Source organism: Pseudoliparis swirei, chromosome 18 (assembly GCF_029220125.1).
Source record: "Pseudoliparis swirei isolate HS2019 ecotype Mariana Trench chromosome 18, NWPU_hadal_v1, whole genome shotgun sequence".
Taxonomy (NCBI): Eukaryota; Metazoa; Chordata; class Actinopteri; order Perciformes; family Liparidae; genus Pseudoliparis; species Pseudoliparis swirei.
In genome coordinates, this window is record NC_079405.1 from 14,068,265 (window position 1) to 14,093,182 (window position 24,918).

General features: G+C 41.5%; 6 protein-coding genes across 8 annotated transcripts; 3 read left to right on the forward strand and 3 right to left on the reverse strand.

The window, feature by feature from the left end:
• Positions 1 to 179: 179 nt before the first annotated feature.
• sxph (saxiphilin) lies at positions 180 to 13,732 on the forward strand. The gene is made up of 17 exons (XM_056437588.1): positions 180 to 249; positions 544 to 707; positions 6,056 to 6,155; positions 6,274 to 6,450; positions 6,574 to 6,736; positions 6,843 to 6,907; positions 7,520 to 7,677; positions 7,806 to 7,992; positions 8,071 to 8,219; positions 8,307 to 8,397; positions 9,120 to 9,167; positions 9,304 to 9,486; positions 10,636 to 10,776; positions 10,992 to 11,084; positions 12,320 to 12,504; positions 12,973 to 13,159; positions 13,255 to 13,732. Exons 1-17 carry the CDS (start codon positions 195 to 197, stop codon positions 13,296 to 13,298), a joined length of 2,190 nt encoding a protein of 729 aa, XP_056293563.1. The 5' UTR covers positions 180 to 194; the 3' UTR covers positions 13,299 to 13,732.
• A 681-nt stretch (positions 13,733 to 14,413) lies between these two features.
• Positions 14,414 to 17,096, forward strand: sirt4 (sirtuin 4). Of its 2 annotated transcripts, none has more exons than XM_056437481.1 (4): positions 14,414 to 14,494; positions 14,821 to 15,281; positions 15,688 to 15,982; positions 16,073 to 17,096. In XM_056437481.1, exons 2-4 carry the CDS (start codon positions 14,821 to 14,823, stop codon positions 16,223 to 16,225), a joined length of 909 nt encoding a protein of 302 aa, XP_056293456.1. In that variant the 5' UTR covers positions 14,414 to 14,494; the 3' UTR covers positions 16,226 to 17,096. The 2 variants fall into 2 exon arrangements, with proteins under 2 accessions (XP_056293456.1, XP_056293457.1); XM_056437482.1 differs by having other exon boundaries at positions 16,083 to 16,237.
• Positions 17,097 to 17,164: 68 nt separating this feature from the next.
• Positions 17,165 to 18,001, reverse strand: c18h1orf74 (chromosome 18 C1orf74 homolog). The gene has a single exon (XM_056437483.1). It carries the CDS (start codon positions 17,999 to 18,001, stop codon positions 17,210 to 17,212), a length of 792 nt encoding a protein of 263 aa, XP_056293458.1. The 3' UTR covers positions 17,165 to 17,209.
• A 156-nt stretch (positions 18,002 to 18,157) lies between these two features.
• Positions 18,158 to 19,634, reverse strand: tomm6 (translocase of outer mitochondrial membrane 6 homolog (yeast)). The gene is made up of 3 exons (XM_056437487.1): positions 19,459 to 19,634; positions 18,391 to 18,525; positions 18,158 to 18,247 (listed from the first exon to the last, which is right to left on the reverse strand). Exons 1-2 carry the CDS (start codon positions 19,554 to 19,556, stop codon positions 18,429 to 18,431), a joined length of 195 nt encoding a protein of 64 aa, XP_056293462.1. The 5' UTR covers positions 19,557 to 19,634; the 3' UTR covers positions 18,158 to 18,247; positions 18,391 to 18,428.
• LOC130208397 (ubiquinol-cytochrome-c reductase complex assembly factor 2) lies at positions 19,567 to 21,339 on the forward strand. 2 transcript variants are annotated; one of them, XM_056437486.1, is made up of 5 exons: positions 19,567 to 19,639; positions 19,711 to 19,848; positions 20,443 to 20,517; positions 21,017 to 21,083; positions 21,169 to 21,339. In XM_056437486.1, the coding sequence occupies exons 2-5, from the start codon at positions 19,711 to 19,713 to the stop codon at positions 21,273 to 21,275; spliced, it is 387 nt and encodes a 128-aa protein (XP_056293461.1). In that variant the 5' UTR covers positions 19,567 to 19,639; the 3' UTR covers positions 21,276 to 21,339. The 2 variants fall into 2 exon arrangements, with proteins under 2 accessions (XP_056293461.1, XP_056293460.1); XM_056437485.1 differs by lacking the exon at positions 19,567 to 19,639 and having other exon boundaries at positions 19,648 to 19,848.
• A 474-nt stretch (positions 21,340 to 21,813) lies between these two features.
• Positions 21,814 to 24,131, reverse strand: tspo (translocator protein). Its single transcript, XM_056437484.1, is given in 5 exon segments — positions 21,814 to 23,595; positions 23,709 to 23,847; positions 23,957 to 24,060; positions 24,062 to 24,092; positions 24,094 to 24,131. Coding segments are annotated over 5 exon segments (603 nt in total). The 3' UTR covers positions 21,814 to 23,304.
• Between the last annotated feature and the right edge of the window lie 787 nt (positions 24,132 to 24,918).

The window sequence follows — 24,918 nt, forward strand, 5'->3', positions numbered from 1 at the left end:
CACATGTGAAAAAAAAGAAACAACTTTTTCAGAGGAGCTGCCCTTGCACAACAGGCTTTCTTCTATCCGCCAGCACCAATGCCTCTAATAGTTTTTGGTAATCTACGCAAGAGTTTCCAACAGTAAAGACAGCTCTCTGTTGAGCTCTGCAGATAAACTAATTAGTCCAAATATTTGATCTATAACGGGGCGGAATGCGAGGATTAAATGCCATTTTACTCTTTTTCTACTTTGTCCTTTGCATCAGGGGTGAGTTATGATATTGAACTAGTTTATGATTAAGTTCTTTTATTGTCCTATTCCGTCTCGTAAATAATATTTGTATTCTTTTGTAGATGTTGACTTGGTTGTTCATGGCAAGATCGCTACCCTCTTTTTATGGCTATTATGATTATTAAACTTTATGGATGTTGTAAAATATTTCAGTTTTAGATTTTCTTCATGAATGAATGCACACATATATGCATAACTGCATCTAACTAAAAGATAAAAAATAAACCTATTTTGTTTAATTTGTGTGGACTGTTTGAACTTCCATGTTAGGTAAGAAGATGCGGTGGTGCACAGTGTCGAATCCAGAAAAGAGGAAGTGTGTAGAACTAGCGAAAGCTCTGGTGGCGGTGCTGCCGCCCGCTGCGCTGTCAGCCGGCGGCAGACTCTCATGCGTCCGAGCGTCCAGCACCACGGACTGCATCGATAGGATCAGGGTGAGCCTTTTTCTATCAAAGTGTCAGAGATAATTAAAAGAAAAACAAATTTGAGTTGAAAAAAAAACACTTTTGCGGTTGGACAGATCAGGGATGGGGGGGTTTTGCAACAATGAACAAGGCCAGTTACAGTTAGATCAGAGCTTGACTCATACTGTATGTTTGAGGCCATATTTGTGTCAGGATGTCGTAGCCAGAGAGAGATTAGACCCAAATGCCGACAACGTTTCCACAGAAGATGTAATCCTTTACAGAAAACAGGTCAAACACAGACACGAACTAAACAGTAGAACCCACACTGGGGAATGAGACAAACAAATAAACAGGGAGGTGCAACCTGCAGGTGATTGGACACCGGGGAACGAGACACAGGTGGACACAATGAGGGCGTGGCTAACAATCACACAGGAGGAAACAATCAGGACCAGCCAGGGCAGACAATCACAGGGACAGGAAATGTAGGGAAACAGATGACACGAGAGACAGGGACTTCAAAATAAGACACAAAAACTCCGGATCATGACAATTTATGGGGTTTTTTTCTCAATAAAATGACAAAGCTTTTTGATAACAATCCCATATATTTGGTCTTTAAAAAATTATGAATGGGGTTAGTCAGTGCTCCCTGATGGACATTTAGATGTGATGATGTTGAGTTGTGGAGCACTGTTGCAGCAGCTACCGTTGCATTCGGAGGAAAGAATAAATGATGGATTTATTTATCTTTAGCCGTTGTCATATTTTTTGTTAACATCAGATCACACATCAGAGCTCAGGGTCAGAGCTACTCAACAACAACAAATCATTCACATTATTAGCCTTTATGCCCCGCGCCGCCGCCGTGTGTGGTGTAACCATATATATATACATACACACATTATCACAGCATCACATTACATATCTCAACACCCCTCAACACCCCCACTTGAACTAGGTTGCTATACTAGCAAAAAGAAAACAAAAACAAACAGAATGTGTGAACCACATATCACTCTACACATCAATCTCTCCAAAAAAAACTCTTTTCAACCCTCCAGGTTTTCACAGGTTTTACAGGTTTATATCATATCATATCAGACAAATACAATCGAAAGAACAATACCCTGACACCCTTGACCTGATAAAAGTGGTACTTAATGTGCAATGTGTTTACCATCTGTTTGTTACTTTTTTTTTTGGCAAGTTTATTGTGATTGTCTGATTGTACAATAGTTTGTGTTGTTGTGTACTTGTAGTTATCTATACCCCTAATAGGTATAGACATTCCTGTATGGTTGTAGCCAGTGCCATATGTTCATGGCCTGCACCAGTGAGTGGTGGGTAGGTTGTTTTGTGGACTCTTCTAGACTTGACTTGAGTTCTGTTCTCCACAGAGACTGACATCATATCTGGTGGTACTGCTGACACAGTATCCTGTGGTACTGCCCGCTAGTAGCATGCCTGTCCCTCTCTCCTCACTGTCTACTGCTTTCTAGTTTTCCTGCCTCTCCTTTCTTTCTTTGAGATACCTGTGACCCTGTGCTTCTGTAGACTGCCTGTACTGTAGGCTTCACTGTGTGTGATAATCTGCCTCTGCAGGCTCTGCAAAGTCTGCTGAAGTACAAACTGGTACAAATCCTGACTACCCACACACTCCCTGTACATCTGACATCTTCCCCCTGTACATCTGATCATTCAGCTCTTCCATCTATCTGCTCACTTATCTGCTCTCTAATAGTCACTATTAAAGTGTGTTCTAGTGTCTTAGTACGCTGCATCCTGTGACATGTTTACATCCATCTGTTATCTTTGAATTGATACATCCTTTGAACATGTTTTTTCATCAATTTTAAATTTTTCACTTCTGTTTTTTTCACCTCTTTTATCTTTTCTTTTTTTTTCATTTTTTCAGTTTCTTCATCGACCCATCTTTTCTGATTTGCTGATTTTGACATATGATCATGACACACTGGTATGATTTTATTTCTTTCTTTCCATCTTTTGACTGACAAAACCCTTGGCAGACTGGGTTTTGTGTAAGACATTTTTTCGGCCGGAATAGAATTCCACCTTAATCAATTTCCTCTTTTTTCTTGACCTCTCTTATCTTCAAACAGTCGGCATAACCCTCTTTTTTCTTCAATTTCTCTCACCTCTAATGGATGTGTGTCCCTAAATCTGTGCTAGCAGGCGTCATTTGTTTTTCATTTGCATTTGGTGTGTGGTGTAAATTCTCCTGTGCACCCACACTTTACACCTTTTCCCCTGCTCTGTAACCATCTGCATAAACAGTCTATTCCTCTGTTTCCCTTTCCATCTGCATCAGTCTTGGGCCCGTAAACCCCCTTGCCCCTTATCTCCTTGCCTGTGGCAGTGATATGGGAACTGCACCACTGTCTCTTGTTTAAGTAGCGCTATTGGTCCATTGCTTTGTCTGCTTGTTTGTTTGGGTCTCGGATTTCCTCATTTCCATGTTTGTTTGTACATTGCCATTGCGCGATCCTGTAGTCTACTGTGATATGTTACATACACTGCCACACACTAGTAAAGTCGTCTCATGATATGATTTTCTTCCTTTTCTTTCTTTCAGTTGTTTTCTTGCTCTCTCTTTCTTCGCCTTCTTTCTTTTCGGATACCCTTTCTCACTGGTCACTATCTGTTCTCTACGATATTTGTATTTGTCACTTCTCACTTTTAGTCACTTTATCACTATTTTCACCTCGTATTCATCACCCTTCCATCCTCACTTGCTGTTGTGGTATCATGTGTTTTTTCCAGTTTTGCCGTCTGCCTCATCATTGTGTTTACTAGTCTGTGTTGTCTGTGTTTGTTTTTTTTGCAATACACTGCCTCATAAACTTTTCTGAGTCATCAATTTTGTACTTTGTGCCTATCTCAATGTTACATCAAGCTTCCGCCCTTCTGTTATCATCGACAAATAAAAAATTTGTGCTCATTGCTCTGTTGTCCTACATTGGCTCTTTTTTTAATATTGGACCTGTTATTTTTGTCGGTTAGCAGCTCTTTTATTTAGTTGTGTTTGTACGCTTGTATAAGCTCATGTGCCACTTGTAACTGTTTGTACGCCCATGCCTGTTATGTACCACCCATTGCCAACCAACCCGTCTCTGCAGTACCCAATGCAACCCCTCTGCATCTCATCTGTTGTGTGATTCTCTCTCGTAACAAAGTCTGCTGTCTCTGCTGACTTTCCGGACTGCTTTGTCAATCCAAATCGATGACGTCCCTTCTGTCTGGGGACTTTTCCCATACTGTTGGCAAAAACTGCTACATCTGTGGGACACATCAATCTTGAAAAGTTTCACTCTGCTTTAAATCACTACTTATTATGTTGAAACAGCCTGTGTTTAACCTTCTTTGAGTAAACTTTACTCAACCATCAACTGTAAACGTATAATCATCTGTTGTAGATGCACTGTTGGTGGTAGGTCTGTGTCGCCTCGAAGTACTGTTCCTCTATTTCTTCTGCAATCAGCCTTTCGTCTACACATACCTTCTTGTTCTGCCTACACCTAACACCCTTTGAATACATTTCCCACTTATTTCGTTCACCTAATACACACACTTATACATATCAATACCTACAACATTACATCACATTAGCTATATTTATAATACAGCATCCCATCATTGGTAAATGGCCATGAATCATAAACACATTAACCTAATATATCATTCTACTTTGTCTGTAGGAACCGACACATACTTATGACACATGGATGTCTTCCACCTGCAGTACCGTACATTTCTATGAGGACAAAAGTAGCATCTCTCATGCCTTGAACGCTGTCCGTTTGCTTACTGTGGAGATACAAACATGGTGCCGATCAGCCATTCCTCCGCGCTGGCTGCATCGCCAGCTCGACAGGGTGCGTCAGCATTCCCCTCCGCTGAGCTCTTCAGCGTCCTTTTGTGTCATCCAGGCTGACATCAGTCGCTGCTCCTGTGATGCTGCCTGCGCTTCTCTGGATACTGCGCGGGATATACTGCCAGCTCGCTCCTGTGTCCTTACCATCCGTCTTCATCTCCTCGGTAAACCTCGCCCCGCCGCCATGACATCTCTTCGTTTCTTCTTACGCCTACACGCCACGCGTAGTCTCTTTTGGTGCGCCGCACACGTCATTCTCTGGTCACTCTCACATCTCATCGTGGTTGTCTGTGTTTGTTGGAACATTTCTCCCTTGTTGCTTTGCTCGCACCATCTTTGTTGTCTTCACGCCCGACCGTAATCTTTGTTGATCATTTTTCACACTTCAGTCTTCGTCACTTAGTCTGACGCTCTTCACGTGATTCACTTCTCCGTCTCTTCTTCACTTGAGTTTTTGTTGTTTAACTTATTTTGATGTTATCAAAATTGCTTAATACTAAACTTTGTCTCCTTGAGTTTGTTGTTAACTCTGTGCGCACCAGGACTCCTTCTCGTTACTGTTCCGTTTGTTCCATCTGTTTCTGTCATTTGAAGGTGATGACCGCTCTCCGCCATCTCTCCGGTATGCCACGGTTTCACCTGCAACGTCAGCGCTGTGATGGCGGTTTTTTTCTGACCATATCATTATTCAATATTTTCTTTCTTTCATTTCTCCATACCAACTCGCATCAAGTTTTTAACCTTCATGCTTTTCAGAGTTTTTACTCTCTCAACATTTTCAAGAGTTTTCCATTTTTCTTGCATCGTGTACTCATTTCTTTCCATCGGCTTTCCCCGTCTATAATACTCTCAATATTTTCGTATGCGTCAGCATTTTACCCGGTCTGCTGCTCGCATTTGTTCTTTTCCTTCCGTCTCATAAATGGGTCGTCTGCTCTCGTTGTTCCGTCCTTTAAGCTTGCTTTTCCCTTCTCTTCTGCCGTTTCTTGGTCAGTTCTTCTTTCTTCGTGCTCCTCTTTCTCAGCCTTTGACTTTCATCCCAGCTGCCTGTTTTTTCTTGGATAGCTGGCTGGTGGCACGCGGAGTTTGAGCGGATTGAAGCATAAATGTCCTCCCTCGTTGACCCATCATGTGAGCTTGCTAGTTTAACTAGCTAGCTGCCACAGCTCACCTTGCATAAGTTCGACTTTCGAAGCTTTTTATAATGGAGCAAGCTATCTTATATAACTGGTGTAGTGCAGGCACACGCCCCAGCGCCATACCGTTACCCACGGATAAGAACATATGGACATCATTGTACATTAGTCAACAGATGAAGTGGAGATGAGCTTCTAAATGACATGGCTTTGGCATATACAGTCTCCGATACCCAGAGGATTTATCAGTTTAGCTTTATTTTCGATTAAAATTAGTTCACAGGGCTATAGTGAGTTTTTCTTTGAGTCCTTTCTCTAAAAAGTGTGTTAATTCTTCTTTTCAGGCAAATCGTGCTGATATCGTGACGTTAGACGCAGGAGAAGTTTATTCTGCTGTGAAACAGTTCGGCCTCGTCACTATCGCCAAGGAGATATACAGTGGCGGTAGGTTTACTTCCGATTTTTGAGTTATTTCACTATGTTTTTTTCTGAGTGTCTGAATGTGTGTGTGTGTGTGTGTGTGTGTGTGTGTGTGTGTGTGTATACACACTAAGTCCTGCAGGAGGCTGTATTCTGTCTGTGGCTGTGGTGAGAAACAGCAGTTTGGACATCCGATCCCTGCAGGGCCTCAGGAGCTGTCACAGCGGGGTTCGCTGGACGGCTGGATGGAGTCTTCCCCTCGGCTTCTTGCTGTCCCGCAACTACCTGAGCTGGTCGAAGGAGCAGCCCCTCAGTCAGGGTGATGCAATTATAATCAGCTGCCAGTGAGAACAGTAGAGTGTGGAAGTTCCATCTTTCTGTTTTCACTTTTTGGCATTTCTGGTTTTATGGTCCTCTGACTTATTTTTCTCCACTCGACCAGACGTCAGTACATTTTTCAGTGCCAGCTGTGTTCCCGGAGCTGGTGCCATGGCACCAACTCTGTGTTCTCTGTGCCAAGGCCTGAAGTCCTACACTCGCCAGAAGAATCACCACTGTGAAACGTCCCACAGTGAGCCCTTCTACAACAGCCATGGGGCCCTCAGGTCGGGGTCAACATAGAATGAACAAAGCTTTCAACTCACAACCCACATTTGCTCTACTTCAAACATGTCCAGCATATAAATAAATGTCTCTTCTGCTCTGTCACAGATGTCTCAGGAGTGGGGTAGGAGATGTTGCATTTGTGGACCATTTAGCTCTTGAAAGTATTCAAGGTAAGCTATTTTATCCTTTACTTCTATTGTATATTACCATTAATTTATTCTGTTACAATTAATAAAATTAGGTTAATTATATATTGACCATATGTCACTGCAACATCCCCAGTTTGAGTCCAGATTTTAGTTGCAAATTGTGTCTATATAAAAAAGGCTAATGATGACCATATCTGAGTAGGCCTTTCCCTCCAGAGGTCTTCAGGGAGTTTCAGATTACCCGCTCTGGCAACAAGACTGTATAAACTGTTGTCAGTCAGTCTCTCTCTCTCTCCTTACTTCCACTCTGTTTGGTAATGTCACATTTAGTTTATCATTAGATGTTAGTTATGTAAAATAGACTTATTTTTAGTTACAACTCATGTGTGGTTTCCCTCCTTTGTCCAGCCTCGAGTCAGGTATAACTGTGTCACTCACAGCTGGTAATGATGGAGATGTCCAGCATCTGCCACTTAAGTGATAGTGATACAGTAGAAGTACAAATGCAAACCTAAATATTGACTATTTTAGGATCTGTATTTTTTGTAAAAATGATTACAACAACAGCTGCTTAACAATAACACAACATCCTGCTGACTGGTAAGACCCTTGTTCTATTCTGTGTTCTCTCAGACAGCGATAGAGATGAGTTCAGGCTCTTGTGCACAGATGGCACACAAGCTCCTCTCAGCCATTACAGAAACTGTAATCTGGGTCGTGGTCCAGGAGGCGGGACGGTCACCAGATTAAAATCTCGCAAGATTGCTAGCAAATTTCTGGTGACACTACAGGTGCTAATTTTTTTGGTTCACTCATTTTTTCTCTCTTTTCCCCCACAAATATCACACACTTTGTTTCCATGCTACATGTCCGTGTACCCAAATAAAAGATTCTTCAAGGATTCTTTGTTGTTGCTTAGATGCTGTTTGGCCAACGAGGGAGAGAGAGGCGGCGCTTCCAACTCTTCAACTCATCTTCCTTTGGAGAAAACGACCTTCTCTTTAAGGATTTGACAGATAAACTAGCTGTTCTGCCAGATGACGTGGACGTCAGTCAGGTGCTGGGGCTGGATTATGTAGCACTCCTCAAAGGTCTTGGACATGAAGGTGCTTGTACCCACAATGTTAATTTTTGATATTAAAACAGACTGATTGTATGAGCTCATTGAACCTGAATGTGTGCAGGGAGCTCACTGGAGGACAGTGTTGTACGATGGTGCTGTATTAGCCATGCAGAGCAGAAGAAATGTGAGCAGTGGGCTCTCAATATTAAGTCAGACCCGCTGGTGTGTGTCCGAGCCGTCTCAATGCGCGACTGTATCGAGAAAATGAAGGTAACTCATTCAATTAGCATGAATCCCAGGATCTCGGGATACTATCATTCTATCAAACTTGAAAAACAACTATAATTCTGTCTACAGAGGGACGAGGTGGACGCTGTCTCGCTGGATGCAACTCACTCTTTCATCGCAGGAAAATGTGGTCTTGTCCCTGTGGTTACAGAATATTATGGTGAGACTGCTTACATTCTAAAAACACATTTTACTCAGCGCATTATTCCTGAAACAATTAGTCACTTCATCTATTTTCAGACTGACGTGAGATTTATTTTGCCAACAAGTTTGATAATTTATCTGTGTTTTTAAGTCATCCATGAATTAAACATTCCAACATTTGCTTGTTTCAGCTGCTGAAGGTTGTTTGCTGTAATATTGGTGGGAATTAGTGTTTCTTTCAGGACGCTGGTTGACATGCTATCTGAAGACCTTACCATGGGCGCTGGGAAAATGTGATGATCATGATTCTTTTTTTTTTATTCCTACAATTTTCTTTCTGTTTTCTTTTTTTCTTTTGGATTTTTACAAATGATGATAATAAAACAACATAGCCATTCAAAATTGAGAAGCCATGGCTGCCCATGATAATAAAATATATAATAATAATAAATGATAAAACAAGTGCATTGGGATTAAAACAAATGGACATAAATATACAAGATCCAACGTGCCCTGTTTTTCATCATTAAGATATTTGAATTGTGGGAAATCCAATAATCCGTTGCCTTTCTTCCTGCAGCACTTGATGCTGCAACTAACCATAATTTTCTACTCAGAGTTTTTCCCTATTTCTTTTACATTTTATAAACTAAATACTTTTTAATTATCATTACATTCTCTTGTATTATTTGTATTCCTTGATTAATAGACATTGATCTGTTTCCACTGTGTTCTCAGGAGGAAAATGTGTCCTCGCTGAGGGATCAACTCACTTGGAGACAGACGGTATACGACAGCACATTGAAAGAACAACTTGCAACAATCCTAATTAATTTTATTCAAATGGCCCCTTTCTTAGAATAATCTTGGTATCTGAAGTGATTTTCTTTACATTGAAACCGGCTACCGCCTCTCTCCTCAGAGTTGCCCTCAGTGGTGGGTGTGGCCGTGGCGAAGCGCTCCAGCAGAAACGTATTCATGGGGAACCTCGGAGGCCGCCGCTCTTGTCTCGGCCACATGTACAGCCCCGCAGGATGGCTGCTGCCATACAGACACACATTAAGCCTGGAGCACAACAGCAGCTCCCCCTGTGATCCAAACCAAGGTACTTTTCAAATCATTCATGTGCATGAATGGATTACAAAGTGTGAGGGAGCCCCTTTGACCGTCACCCACAACATGGCATTTAAAGAGACTCAAAATTAAACAAACAAACAAAGAAACATAAAACGTCTAAAGAGATACACAAAAAGAGATGCAAAACTCCAAAGTGATGCAAAATAACAACAAATTGACCACGAAGAAACATGGTATGCGGTTTTATTGTCATTGACTAGAGTACAGGTACAAAAGCAACGAAATTGCAAAGAAAGGGTGGATGAAAGATTACAGCATAACATGAGGGAAGAGAGGCGAGAAAAAAACAACCCCCCGACTATGCCCCTAAAGGGGTACAGTGTGGGAGCAGGAAAAAACACCTTAGCACATAAGCACATACATCTTAAACATGACTAGCAACGAGTAGGAAGGGGGGAGGGGAGGTAAGCCAAAGACTGGGTGATCTAAGCCCAGCCATTGGAGGCAGAAGGTGACCAGCACCGACAAGCAGCCAGCCCGGTCCGTCAGCCATTACAGCGCCAGCCACAGACCCCGTCCTGTCACACTGGGGGGACGAAGCAGACGAAGGCGTGGGATGGGGGTGGGGGTAGTGAATGCAAATCCGTATGTTGAAAGTTCGTGTGTGCGTGGGCCTGGTATGTCGTCCTCCCCCAGGCCACAACAGACAGAGTTCTCAGACCGCAAGATGGTCGTTGCCATGGAGATAGCCTTGAAGGGTCCTGGGGAGAAAACAACCACAGGTGTCTGTGGATCGGGGGAAGGGAATGAGAGAGGTTCTCGCTTCAGTGATCTTCGGGGGATCTTCGGGGGATCTTCATGAAACCGAAAGACGAGAGAGACAGACAAAAGGACAACAAAGAGACTCACAAAGACAATGAAAAGAGGCAAAACAACTACCAGAGACTCAAATTGTCTACAAAAGGACAAGCAACAACAAAGAGATGCATGATGCAATGTATCATTTATTGAACCAGAATGTCACTTCAAATTTACAATCGCAGTTCTCTTGTGTTTGATCTCTTCCCTATGTGCTGTGACCTCTTGACCGTAACACTTTATGCTGTTGGTTTTTTAAAGTGTATTAATGTACACACACACACACACACACACAGTTTGTCACTTTGTGTTTTCTCAGTGTACAACGACGTGTTTTGGAAAGGCTGCCTTCCTGGCTCTGAGGGGAATCTGTGCAAAGTGTGTCTGGGAGGCACCGGGGAGGCTGCCACCAAACGTTGTTCTGACAACCACAATGAGCGTTACTATGGCAACATGGGGCATTAAGGTATGTGCCCACATTAACCAAAGTGTTCTGTTCATTTGCGATTGATGGTGTGGAGAATTTACAGTTTTTATGAAGGATTAGGTTTATGGTGCTCCGGTAGAACGTTTAAACTTGTTTGGCCTCTGCCTCCATTTTTGAATGTAAGCTAAAGTTTTTACAGACAAATATCTGAACCCTTGAGCCATGGATGTCTCTTGACCCCTTACTACCTGTTCCTAGGTGTTTGGTTGGAGATGCCAGTGGTGAAAGCTACGGCGACGTGGCCTTCCTCGAGCAACACAACCTTCTTGCAAACATCCTCGGTCAGATAATCAAGATTAAATGTTGACATAAACACGCACACTGATGCTAACATGTACTTCATGATGTTTTGACCTCTCTGTTGGATATTGTCAATGTGTCTTTGCTAACAGGCCATGTACCACATCCCTCCTTTGATCCAGACGTGTTGGCTAACGACAGACCGATCTCTAACCTTCCCTTCCTCTCTAAGATCCTTGAGAAAGTAGTCGCAAATCAGTTTTGTGACTTTCTACATAACAATAGTTTATTTGACAATTTTCAGTCCGTATTTAGAAAACACCACAGCACACAGACAGCACTGTGGGAAATTACTATTATTTGACTTTAGTGCTGCGTTTGACACCATTGACCATGACATCCTATTACAGAGAGATCAGTCAATGGGCATTTCAGGCACCACACTAAGTTGGTTTGAATCCTATTTATCAGCTCGATCAGTTTGTATTTGTAAACGATGAAGCCTCAATGACCACCCACGTTAATCACAGAGTTCCACAAGGTTCTGTGCTTGGATCAATTTTATATACCTTATATATGCTTCCTTTGGGCAATAGGAAACACTTTTTAAACTGTCATTGTTATGCAGATGATACTCATTTATATATATCAAGTTAGAAGGGCACAACCAGCTCGCTAAACTTCAAGCATGTCTTAAAGACTTCCTGATGTTAAACTTAGACAAAACCGTTAGGTTATTTTACTCGACCCAGAACACCTCAGAGATCAATTATCTGGTGATGTGGTTTCTGTAGATGGCATTGCCCTGGAATTAAAAAAAAGTAGGATGGGAGCCAGAGCCTTTAGTTATCAAGTTCCTCTTTTATGATGCACCCCTATCTCTCTTCCTCCTTCTGTTCTATGGATTGTGGAGGTCTGGACCATGGTCCATGCCTAATACTCATTATTTAACATTTCTGTCATATTCATTAAATGTGTTGTAACTCTGTAACACTGTTCATTCTCTTCACATGACATCTATTGCTTCTGTCCAGCCGGAGAGAGGGATCCTCCTCTTTTGCTCACCTGAATGTTTCCTCCCTTTTTCCCCTGTGAAAGGTTTTTTTCTGTTTTTCGGGGAGTTTTTTCTGATCCGATAAGAAGTCCTGAGACAGGGATGTCGTATATGTACAGATTATAAAGCCCTCTGAGGCAAATGTGTAGTCTGTGATTGTGGGCTATACAAAAAATCGGAATTGAATTGAATTCATGTATATTAAGTAACTTGGTGTTGCAGCTTTAAATTCCACTGGTTGGGCAGAGGGGTGGACGTCATCAGACTACGAGCTGCTTTGTGGTGATGGTCGTCGAGCCCCGTTGTCAGAGTGGGAGAGCTGTAACCTCGGAAACATCCCACCGAACAGCATCATGACGCGACCGGTGCTCACGGCACGAGTGTACGACTTCCTCATAAAGTCACAGGTCAGCTAATGGGAACAGATTTTGGTTTGATAAATGGGAGTGTTTCAAATCAGGTTGTCCTATTACACCTTATGTGAACTGTGAACCCGTAAAGCTGCAGTTTAGGACACATGGAATAGGAACGTTTTGACGATGTCTTTCTCCAAGTAGCCTCACGCTAAATGCCACGATGCTTGCCATTGTATTTTGGACAGGTTTATTTCAGGTCACAGTTTGATACTTTGATTTAAGAAAAGAAAAAGACTTATATCTCAGATGTGTAAATTATCAAAACACAAGTAAGTGTACAAGATATTTGCAAGATGTACATGATTGATTTACAAATAGACAAGAATACAAATCTGACTAGACATTTGATTTGTTTATGCTGAAATCATAACCGACAGTTAAACTATGATCTTTGGCATCGTGGAAAGGAACAGCGGAGGGTTTAAGTCCATCTTTACTATCTCTCTTTTTACCTTATAGGAAACCTTTGCAGCCAACCCAAATACAGAGTTCAAGCTCTTTGAGTCTCTGCAATATGGAGAAAGTGATCTGCTGTTCAAAGATGCAACTCAGTGTTTTGTGCACACAAGCCACATGGACTACCGCTCCATCCTCGGAGAGGAGTTTTACCGTCATGCAGAAATGGTTTTCAACTGCACACACTCTGGTATGATTGTAGTCAGATACACCTGCTTGATTCTCAAAAAAATAATCAGAATACCACCCACATGCTAATGTTAACATCTATTTTCCTCATGACAGATATCTTGGAGTTTTGTAATCAGGACGTGTGCAACACATTCTAATGGACACACAGCGGGGAAAGTTCCTTTCCACTGTGCTACTCAGTGGTCAACCCTTTATCCACAACCTTGTTTCATCCAAATCCGATGTCTGCCAACCATCACTGGTATAGCTTCAACAACATTCTTCTTTCGTCATTATTACTATTGATACATGTTATAGGATAGAGAAAATCAACTTTCAGATGCCATTGTAACTTAAAATGTTGCCTTGTGTAATGGTAAAAATCAATGTGTAGAACATGGATATGTAGCCATGTGTTACATGTTTACATACATCAATTATTAGTATGAGACTGGTAATATAAGATCCATGGGGATGCCATTTTAAAGCAATGTCTATAACTATTGTTTGTTAGTCTTAAAGGAGCTCTGACACTTGTTTACAGACTGTTTGACATTAAAGCGTTGGTTTGAATAAAGATATCCAAACGTCACATGAAGAAGAACTAAATATAACTGTGACTACTGCATGTTGTGTTGTACAATGTATTTAGTCGGATTATTTTGGTGCAAATTATTCATTACAATTTGTATTTATTACTTAGTTTGTCTGTGTTTACTGTCAGCTCGCAGCTAATAGTTCTAACAATAGCAAACGAGTTGACAGAGCTAACAAAATGTTTACCTGAGTTGACTCTGCAAGGTGTTGATACGCTTCCCCGGCATCATCAGCTGTCGCTGTAAGTGCAGAGCAGCAGTGAGGTACCTCACATGCACCAACATGCATTCAAAGCATTAAAGGCTGGCGTGACTTAATGGTCTTCTCAGATAGACATTACTCCCCCGTATCATTACAAAGCAAATAGTTGTTTGCTTCTATATTAATGTGCATAATGATAAATCAAGCGTTTGTGTCATGAAGAATAAAACGTATTTAATGTGCCTTCAAAGTATAAATAAATATAAATATAGTGATGTCAAAATGTTGTCGTTAATTTTGTCAGAAAAAAGGGGAAATAAAACTGATCACCCTGGCAATCTAGATCTGAAAACCCTTCACTACAACTCCCAGATTACAGCGCGACTGTGTTTGGTGTTACGTAAAATCAGGTATCTCCGGTTTCTGCCACTGTGACTAGGTTCCCATCTTATGTCAGCCTGTGGGTGGTCATGTTATTCAACCAACACCTTGAAGCTGCAGACACTCTTTGTCTTGCCAGTTATTTTACGTTAAACTAGCCACCGCCACAGAGAAGGTAACGTTACACTAACTAACTGATTTAACTAAACACATTCAGCTAGTTAGATAAGATACCGGTTGAAACGTTCACTGAAGGAAAGTTTCAGATAACTTATTTGCTATGTTTTAATATTTAGCTGCATGCATTAAGGCTTTATTGGCATTAACCATCTTTTAAGAACATATAAGGCAATTAAAGTGTGTTAGCTGTGTGTCTCGGAGCCTCTTCGCTAACGTCAGATGCATAGAGCGACTTGTCACCGCCACTGTGGAAGCAGCGTGGAGCAGGAGGGGTGAAACACACGCGGGTGTATTCATGTTCAACAATGTGTCTGGCGACAGATGAGGTTACCACGGCGGTTCCTCGGGCTACACACGGCGGCTGTCAGGAGGGCGTCCTTCGTCCCCGCATGCAGCACCACAGACGCCAACTCCCTGGAGCTGCTGCAGGACTTTGTGTCCCGAGCAAGTCGCCTGTTTGTCATCAGCGGAGCGGGACTGTCCACCGAGTCCGGGATCCCCGACTACCGCTCGGAGGGTGTCGGGCTGTATGCTCGCACAGACAGGCGACCGATGCAGCATGCGGAGTTTGTCCGCAGCGCCAAGTCCCGTCAGCGCTACTGGGCCAGAAACTTTGTCGGGTGGCCGCAGTTCTCCTCGCATCAGCCAAACGCCGCACACCAGGCCCTGCAGCAGTGGGAGCAGCGAGGCAAGCTGCACTGGCTGGTGACACAGAATGTGGATGCTCTCCATTCAAAGGCCGGACAGAAAAGACTGACTGAGCTCCACGGCTGCACCCACAGGTGGGACCAGGCCAGTGACATTACTCATGAGTCTGCTCTCGTGGTTCTCGAGATCGTAGTCCTCACATTTGCTTTATTTTATCCAGGATTCATGAAAAAAGGAAACAAAATGACATATTGGCACTTGTTATGTCATTAGATTTGACGAAAATAGAAAGTATATACATTGCCGGTAGGAAATCAGTTGTCAGTGAAAAACACAGGAGCATATTTTAACTAAATGACATAGCTGGTAAATGATACTTTTTATTTGGTGAGGTGTTTCATGTTGCCACCCACATGCAGTAGAGGTGATGGCTTAGAGACAGATATCTCAAAATCTGGGCAAATTAAATAATTAGGGTGAACTGATCCTTTAAGTCACTGTAAAGATGCATTATTACTTAGTGTTCTTATGTGTCCTTAGGGTGATGTGTCTTGGCTGTGGTGCCATCTCAGCGAGGGAGGAGCTGCAGACGCGATTCGTAGCACTAAACCCCGACTGGAGAGCGCAGATGGGCGGTGTAGCGCCGGATGGTGATGTCTTCATAGAGGACGAGCAGGTCCTCAACTTCAGAGTTCCCTCGTGTGAGAACTGTGGAGGGATACTGAAGCCTGAGGTCACGTTTTTCGGTGACTCTGTGAACAAAGCTACAGTACAGTTTGTGCACGACAGACTGCGGGAGTCTGATGCGGTACTCGTGGTGGGGTCATCATTACAGGTAGGTTTGAGTAATTCTACCAGGCACTTAGATTATTACACATCTCTTCTGGACTTTAGTATCTAATTGTGGCCCTCTGTTATTCACAAGGTTTATTCAGGTTACAGGTTTTTACTGGCAGCTGGTGATCGGAAAATGTCAGTTGCCATCGTAAACATTGGGTCCACGAGGGCTGACCACCTGGCTGAGCTCAAAGTGAGAGGCCGCTGTGGTGAAGTGCTGTCCGTCATCCAACCTCTCTGACTGTCATGGACTATTTGTATAAGATGATCCAAACTATCTGATTTTAAATGGTAAGCAAATTCAGGATAAATATCTCGACTGGCACTTTTTTTTGAGCAACATAAAAGTAGCCAGGAGCATCTGGTTCAATGAACTTATCTACTCTCGCCTATTTTATGCAAAACTAGTGAAAACAAGTGTGCATGTGTTGGAAATTCAACTTCTCTTCACACTCCAGATTGCTCTCAGTTGATCATTATATTGGTCAAACAGAAAGACTTGAGCTGTACTGTATTTAGAACTGGTGCTGTGGGTTTTGGCTTGATGGCACATGTGCAGATGATCATGCAGCATGTGTGGTTCAGTCTGCAGGCCCAGAGTTGAAAGATGGAGAGTTGGGCCCTGTGGTTTATCTTCAGGCTGTTCAATGTTGTGTACTAATGCTGATTTTATTTAGATTAAATGAACTGAGCGACGAAGTATTGTATCGTGTTAGTGAAGCAAAACTAGAAGAGGTTTGTGGAAGTTTAAACTGTTATTGCACAAAGCCAAGTTGTAGGAGAGGGTAATTTGACTGTTTTAGAAACTAGTTCAAGTGAGATAATGCAAAATACACTAATCAACTGGTTTTAAAGGGTGTGATTTGATTGACGCTATCGTGGCATGATCCGTTTTTAAAGTGCTGACACTCGTAAACATTTTAAATGTCAACAGAATGGACCTTTTCTCAATGTTGAGCAATGCAACTATGATGACATATAATGCTTGAAAGTACAACCTGTCAAGCAGTGGATCATGTTTTACCTGAAACCGATGCAAATATTTCTAATCTTGTCATGACAAACACATTCTGTTTTATGAATAAATGTCAAAGCATTACAGCACTTCATCAGATGTGTATTGTCTGTCTCAACCAGTGCATATTAAGCTGTTTAATATAGAAAGAAAGTAAAACCCACATTCTTTAAAGACACATTTATTTTAAAGACACATTTGATGTGCGCATCACAAACAGACTGAGGGAAGAGTGACTTTGGATTGACAAAATGTAAGATCCTTGAGGACATGTTGCTGCTTAAATCTTTCTCGTAAACAAAGCCTCCAGTGTTCCAGGTTGGACTGCACTGCATTCAGCAGAACATCCGGGAAGCTGAAGGAGTACAGACAACATCGGTGACCTGTGGAGTCTGCCTGCCATGTTGCTGAAGCTGTCGTTAGGATCAGGGGAGTCATAGACAGACAGTTTTCAAAGCTCTTGGTCTGATCAAACCAGTACGTGACAGGGAAACCCAACAAAAGACCAAACACCGTGCACAGGTTCCACTCGTCTGACTTCTCTGCAACATAATATGGTTTATCTGCCTCCTTCAGTTGTTCAAGCCCACTCAGGAGAAGCAGTAAATCTTGCGTCATGCTCTTTGTCTCTGCTCCGAGCAGGTCAGCAATGGCGGGCTTCTCCAGCGTGTGGCAGACATCAATAACAGCTACCGTGTTATCATGAAGCAGCTGTTCTACATTTGATCGGACTGTAAGTGTATTAACAATGAGAGCGTTTCCATTTAAATCCAGTGTGAGAAGTGATTTAGACACAAGCTGGGAAGACTGCAAGGAGCTCAAATACTGCTGCACCTGATCTGCTCCGGCGCTGTTGCTATCGTATAATAAAGCCGGTTTTAATCCCAAATCAACCGCCGAGATCTGAGAAGCCAGATCCAGACTCTGAGGGACGGAGAGAGATTTTCTACCAGCAGATAAACACTTACGAGCTGCAGCAAGAAAGAGCTCCCGAGTGGACATAGCTGAAGAAATCACAGAATATACGATTTAAGTTATTTCCAATAAATATGGGACAAAAACAATAAGAACAGAGACATGATTCAATGCAATTATCTCTTGTCTCTCTTCCGGATGCTTACAATCACATGAAAAAAAAATGTTCCCTAGAAAAATTATGCTGATTTGGGTCACCAGCATGATTTGTTTTCAAAGTCAAACAAGTCATTTATTCACAACCCTTGATTCTTCTTTGTTGGTCTAAGACACCTAGAAAAGGGACAAAGATCGATAAATTATGAACTTATTATTTTCAAGATAAAATAAAGTTACTGCAATAAGACACATTTGCTTGGTCAATAGTGAACTAAAACACACCTGCCTCTAGCTCTAATAAAAGAAGACGATCTCACCATTATCCTGGTTTAATTGGTGTTGTATTTTGAATATGTTATGTCACGGGCTGAGGAGACATCAGGTCAAAATCTGAGAGATTTCTTGCGACCCAAACACCAGCTGCAAATAAGCCCAGGTTGACCAGTAGATTCCTGAAAAATTAATACAATAAAATCAGTCACAATTGACACGATGTGCTGGATTTGTGAAAAAATGAATGAGACCAGGTGATGGTTATTTTTTACATGAACAGAACATTTGCATTTACTTGACGGTAACAAAGATGAGAAAGGGTGTGACATGTTAAAATGACTCCTAGGTGTCAAACCAGGGATGTTGCAGTCACATGGTATTTGAAATGTATGGTCACTGTGTGCTAATTTTTGTTTGTTCTACTCCTGTCAAGCACTTTGTTACGTTTGTCCGTGAAAAGTGCGATATAAATAAATATATTTAAGAAGACATAGTATGAAGAAAAGGTGTAATTTTTTATAAGTGACCAATACTATGTAATGAACAAGACGTGGTTGTTAAAAAATACTCTTTGCAAATGACCTCTTACATATTTTGGCAATTCTGTACAGCACTTGCTTGTTACTTAACGACATGTGATATATTCACCAATGACTGTACATAAGTAATAAACCAGTAATGGTCAATATATGAGCTCAGATTATTTATTGATGTAGTTTTAACGCCACACTTTCCCAAAAAAGAAACAATTAATTTCTTAAAACTGGACCTTTTTCCAAGTTACCGCCCCAAAATCCAGATTGTAAAGCAGGACCCACAAAGAGGTCATGCTATGAGTACTTAGCTGTAACGTTGGTGCTGCCGCTCGATCAAATCAATTAACGTCTGACAAACACTGACATACACTGGGATTTGGAGACCCCGGAGCAGTTTCGCAGTCACCCCGGCTGGTAATCCAGCCTTGAAACGGACCGACGTCAAGTGGTTCGACTCATCCGTGAGACATTGGACGAGGCAAGGACAAATGTCTCTGACGCGGTGGGTGCTAACATCAGCTAACGCGGAGAACAACCACACCGCTCACACGCATACATTCCTCCACATCCGCTCACCTTCTGAAGTCGTTTCTGTCCGTTGCAAACCGACAAGCTGTACCGATCCACTCCATCACACTGGAGGAAGGACCCGTTTTGCCGTTTGCTCCGCTCATCTTGCTACCGTGCGTTGAAACGACAGGAGCAGCGACAACGAGGGGAACAGAGCGGAGGCGGAAGGTTTTGGATGTAACACAAAGTACGGAGAGCGATAAAGCTCAGAGTTCACGCGTCTTTTACACCAACTCGATTTTCATTACATGTCCAAAGATGTCTGCCACCAGGTACCGTCGCTTCCTGAAGCTGTGTGAGGAATGGCCCCGGAACGAAGCCAAGAAAAACCGGGACCTGGGAACGTTTCTGCGACAGAGAGTAGCCACAGCCTTCCGCGAGGGTGAAAACACACAGGTACCTCGTTTTACAACACACTGAGCTAAGGGGATAGCCTTGATAAGAGGCTAACTGCTGTCGACCTTGGTGTTTATCGATACCAGTGACGTCTCTTTGTGATCAATATTATAATCAACAGTACATATTCACATAACTTTAATGAACACGTTCGAAAGGCTGGCATGATGTTATTCGATAATTGGTACAAGTATTCTACAAGTTTGAGGTGAAGTTACACTTAGCTAGCTAAGTTAGTTATTATTTATACTTCTGTATAGTTGTACATTCCCGAATAAAAATCGCTCACCTCAAACAGATGCACTCAACAAATGTCATAGTTTTTCTTCTTCTTCCTATTGTCTTTGTTTCTTTTCTACACACACATTCTACAAATCAAATCAGCTTTGCTCGTGGAACATCAACACTACTTCCAATTGTTCATAGAATAAAGTATTTTTAATTCAGTAATGTGTAGAATATGATTATCTTTGACGTCATTTTTATAATCTTGTTGTTCACTTAGAAAATGTTCCTAAAATATCTGACGTTTTTACATAGGATCTGTCTAAACTAGCCTTCACGTTTTTCATACATATGTATGTTTCCCATCAGATTTCAGATCCAGAGAAGTGTGACCACATGTATGAAAGTTTGGCCCGCATTAATGATAATTTCTACAGACAACGAGTAAGTATAGTTCATATCTTGTGCTTCTGTATCTGCAAATGCATTAGAGATATAAAAATGGAGGACATTAGTTGGGATGCCCATTTCCTTTTAAATGCAACAGATGAAAGATAGATCCTTAAAAACTTGTCATCTTTTAGTATTCACTTTATTGGATTGGATTGGATTCAATCTATTCTCATTGCACAGAGTACAGGTACACATGCGACGAAATGTATTCTCTGCATTTAACCCATCCTTAGTTATTAAGGAGCAGTGGGCTGCAGTGATGCGCCCGGGAAGCTACAGCCGCCCACATTATAAGGATATTCAAATACTTTTATAGGATGTGCAAAGGTCTCATTACTTCTTCATTTTACTAAAGTTCCTCAGTTTACTGTTTACCATCACAAAGAGTATGTGCATCAAGTACTCCTCAACACAATGTATTAACTCAGTTGTTAGGAGTGTACAAAGACTTTAATGTTTTCATTGCAAAAACATCTCTGTATCTGTTCAGTTCCCTCGTGTAAGAGACACAAGCTTTACTGGAGTTACAGTGGAAGAGTGTAAATTGATTTTGTCAGGTATGGGCCCATATCATCACAATTATATGTTTGACTATTTATTAAACACACTTTTATTACAGTTTACTTCATTTACTTTACACAGGAAATCTGCAGCAGATGGACGAGGAAAAACCGGGTTTGTGGAAGAAGTTCATGGAGAGATTCTCCAAATCACCAGAAGACTTTCCAGTGAAAGCCCTGGAAAAATAACTTCTCTTCTTTTTCTTTTTTCATTACATGTATAGAATTAAAGCTCATTGTTAACTTAAAAGGACTGTTGTGTTATTATGATATATTGTGTTGGTCTTTTCTCAAACTGTTGTCACACTGCAGGTGTTAAGTGTCATTTCTAGCTTTTGAGGAATCAAAATACACCTCAATTTAAAGTGATTGGAAAGTAATTTCCCCCACAAAAATATAAATTTGACTAAACATACTTTCCAGATTACATTTACTGCTGTGAGCCAAGGACAAAGTATTTTTTAGTTTTGGGGCATTTTAAAATAGAATCTCTAACGAAATAGGATGCCCTTGAATATTTACATTATTTCACACTCTACAGAACAAACATAGTCACTGGTCACATTTAATGTCTCTAAATACTGACTACTGATCTGACACCGGTATTATCTTTTTCTCGAATTTAAAATGCGTACACCTGCTGTGACATGAGGAATTGATTCAATAGTGATAAATTGGATAGAAATCTTTATTTTAATTGAAGTTTACTAACACACAACTCTTCATAAAAAATGCACACAAAATCAGACATTTATTTAGAAAAGGCAATTAAATGAAGTTTTTCCACTTTACTCAAAGCACACCAAGAATTGCATTTACATTCATATGACAAGGTGTTTCTCATTCACTTCAATGTGATCAATATGGCAAGGATTTATTGCATTTGGGTTGGAAATCAATGACTGATCAGAGGCAGGTTGTCTTATCTTTCTTTAATATGCTGCAGATGACTGTAAGCAAACAGTCTGCTAGACATACTAAGGCAGACATGGGCAAACTACGGCCCGCGGGCCACATCCGGCCCGTTAGGCTTTTTAATCCGGCCCGCCGAACTTGTCCAAATCGCAACTTTGTTTACTTCCGGTGTGCGTTGGCGCGGAAAGTACTCGTCACACAAAACCCTTCACCATGATTTGTCAATCCGTTTGTCTGTCAACATTTTGCGAAAAAAACAACCAATGAACACTCAGTAAATCACAAAGGACCCGCCCACCACACAGGTAAGGCTCATTTAGTGATTTTGGCGAGCAGCACGGAGCCTGGAGGAGCTGCAGAGCCACGAGGAGGAACACGCAGCCAGAAGAGGTCCACTTGGACCGGGTAAGAGTCTTTACTACACGTTACGTGTCCCGTCACGGTGTCCGTTTCATGTGCGTGGTGCTGACTAGTCTTGTATTTTACAGAGAGGATTCACCAGCGCCTACAGCTCCACCTGCAGCTCCACCTGCAGCTCCACCTGCAGCTCCACCTGCCCGGCCAGCAGAGAGGTCTCATGACACGATGACATGATGTTATTATAGTGAAGCCAAATTGTAAATAGTCTGTCAATAGTTGTGTTCTGTTTTCTATTTCTCAACATGTATATAATGTAGATTTTTATATTTATGTACAATACATATTTATTTGAAAAAAAAAAAAATGTAATGGTCATTTTTTATTTGTACACAACTCATGAAGCTTTATCTGCAATATGAAGTAATTTCTCAGTCCCATCTTCATCATTTTGGTGAATGTGTGACAGACCACATCATTTTTACTCAAACGATAATACAAAATATAGTTTTCCACATTTATTTACATGTATCTAGCATTGTATTCCGATATTTCACTGTTTTTGTGAACCTATGACCTTTGGTAAACCAATTTCAAACATCAAAACAGTTCGTCCACATGAGTAAAGGTGTGTTTTCAGAAGAGATATGAAGAATTTGTAAAAATCGAACTTACATTTTTAGCTTTAGGGCCATATTTTCTCTTTCCACTTGTACCTGAGGACAATTGTGCCTCATTATATAGAGAGCTGAGACAATCCGTCCATTATTTTGCGGGGTTTAAAACAATTAGAAATTATTGAGCTTGATTATTTTGTTGGGTAATAATATGTTTTGACTGTTGAAAGTGATTCCATTGATCTTTTTCCAGTAAATGTTGATTTCTTTAATTTTGCACCTTTAATTGAAATGTATAAAAATCAGACTCAATCTCCAGGTTTAATAAATTACATTGCGTGTCCAAATGCTCCTGGCCCGGCCCCTCTGTCAGATTTTAGAACCGATTGTGGACCGCAAGTCAAAAAGTTTGCCCACCCCTGTACTAAGGCAACACTAGTTGTCTCCTCCGCTTCTTTCTCCTCACGGTTGTCTCTCCATATGCAGTAATTGAGAGTGGTGGCAAGGCACAGCCAGGTCAGGTAGGGCGCCATCAGCAGGGTGGCAGTTTGGCTGATGGGATACCAAGACACCATGGTGGCTCCAACAGCACCAGTAAGAAGCACAATTTCCATGAGTGCCTAAATTGGTCAATGAGAGGGTGTTAAACGGACATGTGGATGTAGGATATGTATTTGTTCTCCCTCATAAACTGGTAACCCAGTTTAAAGAAATACAGTTTGTGTGAAATTACCAGTTTCAGCTTATGTGCACCAAATAAGATAGGAGTCCAGGCCCAGTTCAGAGCTAGCTGCAGTCCATAAAGTCCCAGTGGAACCTTAGCATCCGCAGTAAAACCTCCCAGCTCTTTCCACACCAGGTAGGAACCATACCTAGATAACACAATTACAAATATTTATTTTAGATTAGGAGGTTGCATCACTGAATTTAAAAAAGCAGTTTATATGTGAGCCTACATGAGCAAGTCACAATGATGCTTACCCCATTCCTGTATACAGACAGGTCCAAACTACTGGGAATGCTGCATTTGGTGGACGCCATGATGGTCTCTGCAGGGTTGGGTACCAGGTCTTCACCTCGATCTTTGCATGTGATGTAACCGCCAAAGAACCCTCCTATGTGGCAGGGCGGTCATTCCAAGCATGGGCAGCCACATGTTCTGTGATAAGAGCAGGACACATTAGAGCTGTTGGATCTGCTTGGGCTGGGTATCAAACCTCAATACTGTGTACTGTCTAGTATTGAAATATGCCGCACTAACTTATTCATAATAATTCATTATAAATAACAGGACAATAAGGAAAGTTGAGCACATTTGATCAAATAAGAGAAAAAAAAGATCATGTGACAATTCTTCATAACCCGATTTCATCAATTCATGTGTCAGTTATTAGTAGATGCAGACTGACTTGAACAATCGCTGAAATATAATTAAATGTAAGTATGCTACACAACATTTATGGCTGTAGGAAGACAACAAACAGCCTTAAAGCGAGTACGATCAAATTTAGAAAATAATTAACAAGCATTGGTTGTTTGGCAAAACTTCAAGTCACGCGACTAAATAATAGGAAATGACCAAATACGTTTTTATAACAACAGTAAAACATACTAGTTATACGCCAACGTTAATCTGTATTTTCGTACTATTATCTATGAGGAAGGAGAGCACTGAACGACACTAGGTGAGCTCAGTCAATGTTTCAGTCACGCAAAGTTACAGATATGTTATATGGACAGTGACGTAACTGTTGCGTTATGAGCCGCAACACTTACCGCTCAGTCAGTGGTCAGCTCCTCCGCACCGTATGAAACGCATGTAAATGGTTTAGTCGAACTAACTAATGCTCCACCACGACAGTGTGACGTTAGTTTGCTGTCTTATCAGGGTGTTTAGCAACAGACACTCCCCACGCTAACGCTCACACGCACATGCGCACAAA

Bases quoted from the DNA above. Each gene is read 5' to 3' on its own strand.
- LOC130208397 (XM_056437486.1), top strand. From the start codon at position 19,711: ATGTCTGCCACCAGGTACCGTCGCTTCCTGAAGCTGTGTGAGGAATGG. The intron at 19,849-20,442 runs GTACCTCGTTTT...GTTTCCCATCAG, and splicing joins GCGAGGGTGAAAACACACAG to ATTTCAGATCCAGAGAAGTG. The intron at 20,518-21,016 runs GTAAGTATAGTT...GTATCTGTTCAG, and splicing joins ATAATTTCTACAGACAACGA to TTCCCTCGTGTAAGAGACAC.
- sirt4 (XM_056437481.1), top strand. From the start codon at position 14,821: ATGAGGTTACCACGGCGGTTCCTCGGGCTACACACGGCGGCTGTCAGG. The intron at 15,282-15,687 runs GTGGGACCAGGC...ATGTGTCCTTAG, and splicing joins CTCCACGGCTGCACCCACAG to GGTGATGTGTCTTGGCTGTG. The intron at 15,983-16,072 runs GTAGGTTTGAGT...GTTATTCACAAG, and splicing joins TGGTGGGGTCATCATTACAG to GTTTATTCAGGTTACAGGTT.
- tomm6 (XM_056437487.1), bottom strand. From the start codon at position 19,556: ATGAGCGGAGCAAACGGCAAAACGGGTCCTTCCTCCAGTGTGATGGAG. The intron at 18,526-19,458 runs GTGAGCGGATGT...TTAATTTTTCAG, and splicing joins GACAGAAACGACTTCAGAAG to GAATCTACTGGTCAACCTGG.
- c18h1orf74 (XM_056437483.1), bottom strand. From the start codon at position 18,001: ATGTCCACTCGGGAGCTCTTTCTTGCTGCAGCTCGTAAGTGTTTATCT.
- sxph (XM_056437588.1), top strand. From the start codon at position 195: ATGCGAGGATTAAATGCCATTTTACTCTTTTTCTACTTTGTCCTTTGC. The intron at 8,220-8,306 runs GTAACTCATTCA...TTCTGTCTACAG, and splicing joins ACTGTATCGAGAAAATGAAG to AGGGACGAGGTGGACGCTGT. The intron at 9,168-9,303 runs GTATACGACAGC...CTCTCTCCTCAG, and splicing joins AACTCACTTGGAGACAGACG to AGTTGCCCTCAGTGGTGGGT.